Source organism: Antechinus flavipes, chromosome 3 (assembly GCF_016432865.1).
Source record: "Antechinus flavipes isolate AdamAnt ecotype Samford, QLD, Australia chromosome 3, AdamAnt_v2, whole genome shotgun sequence".
Classification (NCBI taxonomy): domain Eukaryota; kingdom Metazoa; phylum Chordata; class Mammalia; order Dasyuromorphia; family Dasyuridae; genus Antechinus; species Antechinus flavipes.
The window spans coordinates 8,938,795-8,948,686 of NC_067400.1; the positions used below are offsets into that span (position 1 = coordinate 8,938,795).

General features: G+C 49.5%; 1 protein-coding gene across 1 annotated transcript in view; it reads right to left on the reverse strand.

Moving 5' to 3' along the window:
* Positions 1–9,892, reverse strand: part of MROH2A (maestro heat like repeat family member 2A) — a 54,914-nt gene that overhangs the window by 43,804 nt on the left and 1,218 nt on the right. Inside the window, exons 3-9 of the mRNA XM_051991665.1 lie at positions 9,064–9,195; positions 5,312–5,474; positions 4,759–4,857; positions 3,801–3,952; positions 2,128–2,271; positions 1,607–1,699; positions 766–844 (exon numbers count right to left, since the gene is read on the reverse strand). Coding sequence (XP_051847625.1) covers positions 766–844; positions 1,607–1,699; positions 2,128–2,271; positions 3,801–3,952; positions 4,759–4,857; positions 5,312–5,474; positions 9,064–9,195 — 862 coding nt within the window. The remainder of the gene's footprint in view (positions 1–765; positions 845–1,606; positions 1,700–2,127; positions 2,272–3,800; positions 3,953–4,758; positions 4,858–5,311; positions 5,475–9,063; positions 9,196–9,892) is intronic.

A 9,892-nucleotide genomic window follows, 5' to 3' on the forward strand; every position in this document is an offset into this window, starting at 1 on the left:
CCTCTCAGATTTCCATAAATCTGACTACAAAATAAACAAGAAAGAAATTGGGGAGGTGACTAGAATCCTCAAAGACTTAGATATGGTAGATCTCTGGAGAAAATTGGATGGGGAAAGAAAGGAATATACCTTTTGCTCAGTAGAACATGGCACCCAAATAAAAATCGATCATATAATAGGGCATAAAAACCTCACAATCAAAAGTAGAAAGGCAGAAACGGTAACCGCGTCCTTTTCAGATCAAAATGCAATAAAAATTAAATTCAACAAAGGGTCGGGAATAAATAGACTAAAACGCAATTGGAAATTAAATAATCTGTTCCTAAAGAATGAGTGGGTCAAACAACAAATCACAGAAACAATCGATCATGTCCTCCAAGAGAATGACCCTCATGAGACGACATAGCAAAGCCTGTGGGGTGCAGCCAAAGCAGTCCTTAGGGGGAAGTGTATATGGCTAAATGCTCACATGAATAAAACAGAGAAGGAGGAAATGAGTTGGGTGTGCAACCAAAAAGGCGAGAGGAAAAAAGAGGTCAGGGGCTTCTCTGGGGTCACCCAGGAAGACTTGAAGCCACATTTTGCTGACTTGCAGATCTCCTCTGGGGCCGCTAGCGGCCCATGTATAACCCCAGGCACTCAAGTATAAGCTCATTCAAGCCCTCCCCCAGGACATCCCCAGGGGCCTCAGGAAGTAAGCAGCAGACCAGGTGTGAACACTGGGTCCCGGGGCCGACATTTCCCCGGCTCCGGCTCCTTCCTCACCCAGAGCAATAAAGCATTGGACAACCTCGGCCAGATTCTCGCTGCTGAACTGCTGGAGGGCGGGGGCCTTGGAACAGACCTGCAGGGAGGAGGGAGAGGAGGGCAAGGGAGGAAGGGAGGCAGAGGAAGGGCAGAGGAGGGGAAAGGAGGAAGAAAAAAGAAGAGAAGGAAGGAAGGGGAGGAGAAGGGGAAAGGAGGAGAAGGTAAAGGAGAGGGGGATTGTCAAAATGAATTCTGAGTAAAAAGGGAGACTAGAGACGGGGAGCTTTAGCCCATCCCTCTCACTAACTGGTTTAAACATTCTGAGCTTCAGTTTTATTAAATGATCACCCCTACTACAGTCACCTCCAGAGAAGAAAATGATCGGGGGGTACTAGTGGACTACAAGCTCCAGATGAGTTCACAGTGTGACAGGACAGCCCAAAGTTAATGACCTGCTCTGAGGGGGGAACAGGCAGAAACCATTCTACAGAACTCTGACCAAATCCTAACATGTTGGAGGCACCATTGCCCAGGGGAGGATGGATGGGAGAGAATCAATGGCTGCTCTTTCGCATTCCAGGGCAGGACCGTTAGATCAGCAGCAGTCAGGTTTCCAGCCAGTGGTCTGCTAGTAAATGTTTAACAACCAGCTCTTGGTGGGGGGACACACTCCAGGCTTTTACAGGCCAATTGGAGCTGTCTCCATAGCCCACAGCTAAGAGAATGAAAGTCAGCTTTAAAATGTCCTCAAATATCCTGATCCTCAAAGACCCTCAGAGCCTGAGCCAGAGGCTGGCAGCTGCCCCGGGCCCCCCTCGGGGGCTCCCTCCAGGCTCCGTGGCCAGCATTGCCCCCTTACCTGGATGTGCAGCTCGGTGAAGATGGTGTGAAGCTGCATTTTGGGGACCGGCGTGTTGCTGGACACGGAGACTTCCAGGATCTGCCTCAGAATCTGCCAAAGAGAGATAGACGTGGGCCGGGGGCTGCTCCCCACCAGGGGCTGGTCTCCCCATACTGGCAAAGGGGGCTCCAGAAAGAGTGGCTGGTGAGCAGAGGCAGGATGGAGCAGTGGGGAGGGCCGCTAAAAATATTCTACACACACTCACACACACTCACTCCTAGAGGAGTTTGAATCTCTACATTGTCCCCCTCCTCAAGATTCTGCCTTCCCTCAGGACCCCCAAAGGATGGAAGATCCCTGAGGGCAGGGATTATTTCCTTCCCCTCTGTATTCCCAGTCCCTGGGGATGCTCTGTGGCCACCCCAGCCTGGGAAGGAGGCAGAGAGCCTGGACAACAGCTCCTGCCTCTCGTGTGTCCTGGGTTCACCCCAGATGAGCCGGAACTTGGGGGCCCCCGAGCAGGGAGGGCCACTACTCACCTGGGTGATGAAGAGGGCCTCCACGCTCCCCTGGTACTCCGCCAAGAGCAGGGGGATGTAGTCATACACCTGCTCCCGCAGCTCCTCGATGGGAAGGAGGAGGCTGAGCATGGGCCGAAGGGACTTGATCACGGCCAGCTTGACCTGCCCCAAAAAAAGACCTCCTAGGTCTCAGCCTCCTGTTCCCCAGACCAGAGCCTTTAGACATGATGAAGGAAGAGGAGAAAGAGAAGCGAAAAGAAGAGGAAGAGGAGAAGGGGGAAAGGAAGAGGATAGAGGAAGAAGTAGAAGGAAGGGAAGGGAGAAAGAGAGGGAAGGAGCAAAAGGTAAAGGAAGGAAAGGGGGAAGGAAAAAGTGAAGTGAAGGAGAAAGAAGAAAAGAAAGGAAGAGAAGGAGAAGAGAAAAGAAGGAAGAAGAGAAAAGAAGAAGTAAAGGAAGAGAAGGGAGGGAAGGGAGCAGAAGGAGAAGGAGAGGAGGAAAGAAAGAAGAGAAAAGAAGTAAAGGAAGAGAAGAAGAGAGGGGAGGAGAATGAAAAGAAGGAGAGAAGAGGAGAAGACAAAGGAGAGGGGGAAGGAAAGGAGGAAGAAGAAAATGAAGTGAAGGGGAAAGAAGAGAAGAAAGGGAAAGGAAGAGAAGGAGATGAGAAAAGAAGTAAAGGAAGAGAAGGAAGGGAGGGGAGGAGAAGAAGGGGAAAGAAAGAAGAAGAAAGTGAAGTGAAGGGGAAAGAAGAGGAGAAGCAAGGAGAAGGAAGAGAAGAAGAAAGAGAGGAGGAAAGAAGGAAGAGAAAAGCAGTAAAAGGAAGAGAAGGAAAGGGAGGAGAAGGGGAGAGGAGGAGAAGGCAAAGAAGAGAGGGAAGGAAAGGAGGAAGGAGAAAATGAAGTGAAGGGGAAAGAAGAGAAGAAAGGGAAAGGAAAAGAAGGAGAAGGAGATGAGAAAAGAAGTAAAGGAAGAGAAGGAAGGGAGGGGAGGAGGAGAAGAAGGGGAAAGAAAGAAGAAGAAAGTGAAGTGAAGGGGAAAGAAGAGGAGAAGGAAGAGAAGAAGAAGGAGAGGGGGAAAGAAGGAAGAGAAGGAAAGGGAGGAGAAGGGGAGAGGAGGAGAAGGCAAAGGAGAGAGGAAGGAAAGGAGGAAGGAGAAAGTGAAGTGAAGGGGAAAAAAGACAAGAAGGAAAGGAGAAAGAAGAGAAGGAGAAGGGGAAGAAAGAAAAGAAGAAGGAGGAGGGGAAAGGGCAGGAAAAGAATGAGAAGGAGAAGAAAGAGAAGGAGCAGAAGAAAGGGAAGGGAAGGAGGAGAAGGCAAAAGAAAGGGGAAAGAAAGAGGAAGGAGAAAGTGAAGTGAAGGAGAAAGAAGAGGAGGAGGAAGAGAAGAAGGGGAAGGGAAGGGAAGGAAAAGAAGGGGAAGAGGAGAAGAAGGAGAAAGAAGAGGAGGGGAGGAAGAAGGAGCAGAAGAAAGAGAAGAGGGGGGATGGAAGGAGGAAGAGAAAGCAGAGATAAAAAGGAAAAGGAATGAGAATAAAAAGGGGAAAGAGAACAAGGGGAAGAAAGAGAAGGAAAATGGAAGAGGGGGAGGAGAAAGAGAGGAGGAGAAAACGAAAGAGAAAAGACAAGAAGGGAGGACAAGGAGATGAAGCTGACCGATGCTGGTCCCCGGCAGCCTCCCACAGAGGCCGGCGCTCACCTCGGTGTTCTCACTCCGGAGCCACACGGTGACAAAATGGCGGTACATGGGCAAAAGCTTATTCATGAAGTGCTCCCCGGTCATGATGGGGTACACGCTGTCCTCCCAGTGCTTCAGGTAAAACTGGATCGCTTCACAAAACGTTTCCATTGCTTCATGGGAGAAAGAGGAAGGGAACGAGGTCAGTGAGGAAGACGGTGGGAAGAAGCCGGGCTCTGGCTCAACGGGGATTCGCCCCCAGAAGGCTCCAGCCCTGCAGCCCCACGGGCAGACAGCCAGGGTCACTCCTGGGAGAGCCATTCCCATCCAGCCCTGGGGCGTTTAATACCAGGGACCTGATTTCCTAGTAAAGTCTGGGGCATCATTATGGGACCTCAGGTGACCTCCAGACATGTCCCTCCCTCTGCCCAGAGCGCCCTTCTCCCTGTTAGGCTGGAATCCCATTCATCCTTCAGAATTCAGCTTAAATGCTGCCTCAGCCATGAAGTCCACCCTGACTTCCCCAAAGAGATGTGGCCTTTCCTTCCTTTGAACCTGGACCTTTGCCTGCAATTTCACATACTACAGTTGCCTTGTATTGCCTGGGTGTTTGTCTTATGTATAATAAAAGCTGGCGTTTATCTGGCTCTCCCTATGTGCCAGACACTGTGCTGAGCACTTTACAGTATTTTCTCATTTGGTCCCCACGACAACCCTGGGGGGTAGCTACTATTGTTATCCCCATTTTACAGATGAGAAAACTGAGGCAAACAGAAGTTTAGTTGGTCACACGGCTAGTAAATGTCGGACTCATGTTGTAGCTCAGCTCTGCCCAACTCTAGGCCCAGCCTGAGGGCAAGGCTGCCTCGGTCACCCTTTGTATTCCGCAGAGTGATGGGTGGGTGCCGGATGGACGGGTGATGCAGGGAGAAAGTCACTGTCTCCCCCCCCCCCTCCAGGCCAGCCAAGAGACACTCACCACTGCAGAACACCTGGCGCATCTTGGCCCCATTAGCCAGCCTCAGCATGGTGAAGATGGTGGCCAGCGTGATACCCATGTAGGGCATGAACTCGAACACTGTGAAGGAGGGACAGGGAGCGGGGGAGTCATCCCCACGCCCGAGCACTCCAGACCCACTCGTGACCCACTGGTTCTTCACTTGTGGTCACAGGGAGGCGAGGGCTGGGAGAGCGGGAAAGAGAAGGGGGAGGGGAGGGAGGGAGGGGAGATGGCCAGGAAAGGAGGAGAGAAAAGGCCGTGGAGAGGAGGGAGAACGAGCGAGGGAAAGGAGCATGGAGAAGGTGGGGTGGAGAAGAATGCGAGGGAGAGGGGCTTGAGGGAGAGGGGTGCGAGGGAGAGGGGCGCGAGAGAGGAGGCACAAAAGAGAGGGGCGCAAAAAAGAGAGGGGCGTGAGAAAGAGGGGCACCAGGGAGAGGAGTGCCAGGGAGAGGGGTGGGAGGGAGAGGGGCATGGAGAAGATGGGGAGTGGAGAGGTACGCGAGAGAGAGGGGCAGCAGGTCGGGGCCCTCACCATTGGCATTGGCCAAATTGGCCAAGGTGATGAGCACAAACTCGTCCGTCAGGATCAGCGGCTTGAGGTGGTGCTGCAGCTCATACATGACGAGGTTAAAGTGGTTTCGGGACAGGGCCACCAGCGTGTCACTGGCCGTCTCTGCCAGCAGGTAGTCCTCGATCTGCAGAAGAGAAGGTAGGAGCCCAGAGATAGACACCTGCCTCCTGACCCAGCCACAGCCAAATCAAAGGCTCCCCTGCTCTGTTCCTCTTCTTCCTCCTCCTCCTCTTCTTTCTCCTCCTCTTCCTTCTCCTCTTCCTCTTCCTCCTCCTCCTCTTTCTCCCCCTTATCTTCCTCCTCCTCTTATTCCTTCTCTTTTTCCTCCTTATTGCACTCTTCCTGCCCTCTCGTTTTTCTCCCCCACTTTCTCCTCCTTCTCTTCCTCCTTCTCCTCTTCCTCTTCCTCCCACTTCTACTTTTTCCCCCTCTTCCTCCTTTATTTCTTGTCCCTCTCTCCACAGTCTCACAGGGAATCACACACTCTCTTCCAAATATCAATTCTCTCTCTGCTCTTTCAGAGAAGGATTTCCTTCCCAAAAACACACACACACACACATACACAAACACACTCACACTCACTCACACACACACACACACAAACACACCCCAGCATGATATAATGGAAAGAGCATTGGTTCAGAAGTCAGATAGATCCAAAGCCTACCTCTGATGCCATTGTGTGTTATCTTCCCCATTAGAACAGAAGCTTCTTGGGGGCATGACAAATAAGTATCACGTGATAATAAAGAATAAAGCACCAGAAGAAAAAACCATCATGAAATCATATGGACCACAGTCCCAGAATTGAAAATGGATCCAGAACCCTCAAAACTTTTCCATGGGAGTGATAAGTTAACTGAAAAAATAGGGGGAGATTAGAGCATCTGCAGAGACAGAATCAAGGAAGAAGAAAAAGATGGCGGGAAGGGTCAGCGATTAGATCAATGGGTGGAGCAGCTGAACAAAATGCTGCATTCACCGAGGGATGAAATTGTTCTGATGGAAGACCAAAAAAAGAGCAGAATCAGCCAAACCAATGAGACAATGAAATTTAGGAATCAGCACCATGGGGAGTGGATTGAAGGAGGTTCTAGATAAAGAGATGCCAATAGAAGTACATGCTAAGTTCAACTTGACACATATATTGTCATCAAACTCTAATTCAATGAGAGAGAGGTGGTATTGCAGATGGCCAGGAAGAAATACATCTTGTATTTTAAAAGTCCAAATCACTCAAGACTTCTCAACCACATAAGAATAAAAGGAGACCTGGGAATAGTATATTATAAATCAAGAAAAATGGGATTAAGTTCCAAACCTTTTAGCTAGCAAAACAGCATGTTTTTATAAGAGAAAAAAAATTAACTAAACACAGGAATTCCACAGGAATTATTATTCCTAAAGAGGAAGTCTAATCCAACCGATTCAATTAAAGCCTTTGATGTATAACTAGATCACAAAACAGAGATCAATAAATGAAAATGATTCTAAATCAATCAATGAATGAGTTTTGATTCCACAGTCTGCTGTAAGGAGATCTTGCTATTGTCACTTTGATATCCCCATTGGTAACACGATCATCTTGGAAAAGACAGCTGAAAATTGAATCCCCGTGAAAGATGGACAAAAACAAACAAGTAAACTCGGGGAAGAGGGAGTGGTAGAATAGGGAAAGATGGTATCACCATGAGAGTGGATTTTATAAAAGAAAAAACAGGTGGTTTTAAGGTAAGGGTAGGAAAAGGCCAAAGTGAACAATGGCAAAGTAGCAGTCCTGCGTGGGACCATGAGAAGAATAGGAAAAGCTTTGAAAAATCTTCAGTAATAGCAGAAACTTGAGAATTATGTAATTAATTAAATTGGGGAGAATTTAGGAGTACGTGTATAAAAGGTTAACATCACTGAAGTAGAATGCTTCCATAGTTATAAATTTATAAAAATTATATGTAGAAATAATTAATATTTATAAGGTCTAGTCGATGAGAGGGGAGATAGAGCACTATTATGATGAATAAATGAAAAGTACTTTTTTATGAAAAGGGAAAGAATTTCAAAAGGAGTTTAAAAAGAGAATTCACCAATGTGGGGGCTATAAGAAATATACCTGAGGCATCAAGATACCTAAAGGTTTAGAGCAGTGGCCATCAAACTCAAACTATACAAGATGATCCCTGTGAGTTCCAGTTTGATCTAGAAAATCACATAGTAGCATTATCTACGTTCTATTGTGTTTTCATTTATTTTGTGAAATTTTTTTCAAATGCAAAGACAGAGAAATGGCCAAGGACAGAGCACCAGTTCTGGGGTCAGGAAAACCTGAGTTCAAATCCAACTTCAGACATTTCTTAGTGGTGTGACCCTGGGCAAGCCACTTAACCCCGATTACTTCCAAAAAAATCTTTTTCTTCCCATTACATTTTAATCTGGTTCAGCCTGTGCTAGGCCATCTCCAGGATAAAGGAAGCAAAACATAGTTTTTTTTATTTTTAGAATGAAAGTTTCAGCCGATACTTGAAAATTAGAAGTTATACACGTGATTCCAGACAAAACTGAATTCAAAGTACAAAAGTATTGAGACGACTGGATGGGGAAGCTGTATCACACTTAAGGAAATCTTAAAGATATGTATGTGGACAACTATATATGCACAAATACATATATATGTGTGTGTGTACATACATACGTACGTATATACACTCATATATATGATATATATGTGTGTGTGTGTGTGTGTGTGTATATATATATATATATATATATACACTTTAAATAGACACACATACATACAGAGAGAGAGAGAGACAGACAGACAGAGACAGAGAGAGGGAGAGAGACAGAGAGACAGAGAGAGGGAGAGAGACAGAGAGACAGAGAGAGGGAGAGAGAGAAGAGAGAGAGAGAGGGAGAGAGAAGAGAGAGACACAGAGAGAGAGAGACAGAGAGACAGAGAGAGAGAGAGGGAGAGAGAGAAGAGAGAGACACAGAGAGAGACAGAGAGATGGAGAGAGGGACAGAGAGAAGAGAGAGACAGAGACAGAGAGAGACAGAGAGAGGGAGAGAGAGAAGAGAGAGACACAGAGAGAGACAGAGAGATGGAGAGAGGGAGAGAGAGAAGAGAGAGACAGAGAGACAGAGAGAGACAGAGACAGACAGACAGACAGACAGACAGAGAGATATCTCAGTATGTATGTGTGTCTGTTTAAAGTGGACCTGTGATTTCTGTGATTTCCCCTTAAAGAACCTCCCTGCACCAGCGGAGATCAGCTTTTCAGAAGCGTGTTGAGAGACATGGTCTCCATGGTCTCTTGGGAGCCCATCAGTGGTAACTATATCTGTGCTAAATGGAAGAACCACGGGCCTCCGATGGAAAGCGAGGACCCCGAGGTGGGAGCCAACTACAAAGGAAACCAAAGGCCTGAGGTGGGGAGAGGGAAGGGGCCGCGGCAGTGGCTGCACTTCTGGGGATTTCCCGCCACTAGATGCCCCCAAAGCCGCTGCCAGTGTACACTGGACACATCTGCTGCCGCTTCAGCCGCTCAGCTTAACGGAGGCAGTTCTGTTGCTCTGAACAGTCAGGAAATAACAGAAGGATCTACTCGGACTCCCACGCCCGCCTGCCTGGTTTCTGTGTCGCCTTAATTTCCCCAGAGATTTTCGCCTGTTTTCTTTGGCCGGGGCTGCCTCGGAGGTCCCCAGAAGCCCCCACGCACCTCTTGGATCTCCCGCATTTCCCGGGAGGCGAGGTTCACCAGCGTCTGCACGCACTCCTCGTCCAGCTCGCCCTCCTGCTGGATGATGCCCTGGAGGATGGTGTAGATGCTGACCTTGCGCTTGATGGAGATCTGGGGAGGAAGGGGAGGGCCTGGCGTGGGGCTGGGGCCTGGGCCTCCTGGCTTCCCCCGGATGGGAGCCCTGTCGAGGCCCCATTCCTGCCTAAGTCTGGCCTTGACCTTGACGGCCTCACCGACACCGTGGGCTTCGTGCTCGATGTCCTGGGGCCGCTCCTCTCCTGTGCATGTTTGCTCCCCTTTGGGAGAAATGTTCCTGAGGGTCTGGGGCCCCTCTCACTGTCCCATGTGTCGCCCCAGAGCTCAGTACCCAGGAGCCTGGACTGAGGGCCTTTCCTCCCCCAGGGAGTACATTCCCACCAAGCCGTGGTGAGGGTCCCAATGCCGGCCGGCTCTGGGTCATGGCCCAGCCAGGCCCACGGAAAAACCAGAGCTCTTCCTCCCCTCCAGCTGGGATCGCCCTGGCCCTGAGACCAACCGGCCGGGCCAGAACCTCTGCCCCATAGTTTCCAAATACAAGGACCGAGAAGTGGCCAAGGAGAGAGCGCCAGTCCTGGGCTCAGGAAAACCTGGGTTCAAACCCCACTTCAGACACTCACTATTGTGCGACCCTGGGCAGCCACACGCAGACACATGCATATAGAAGTGAGCCCCAGCTTTTCTCCTCTCCCCGGGGAGCCCACTGGGCCAGCCCACAGAGGAGTTGCCGTCCCCCCACTGGAGTCCCCCCCCCCAGCCTGCGGGCCCGTCC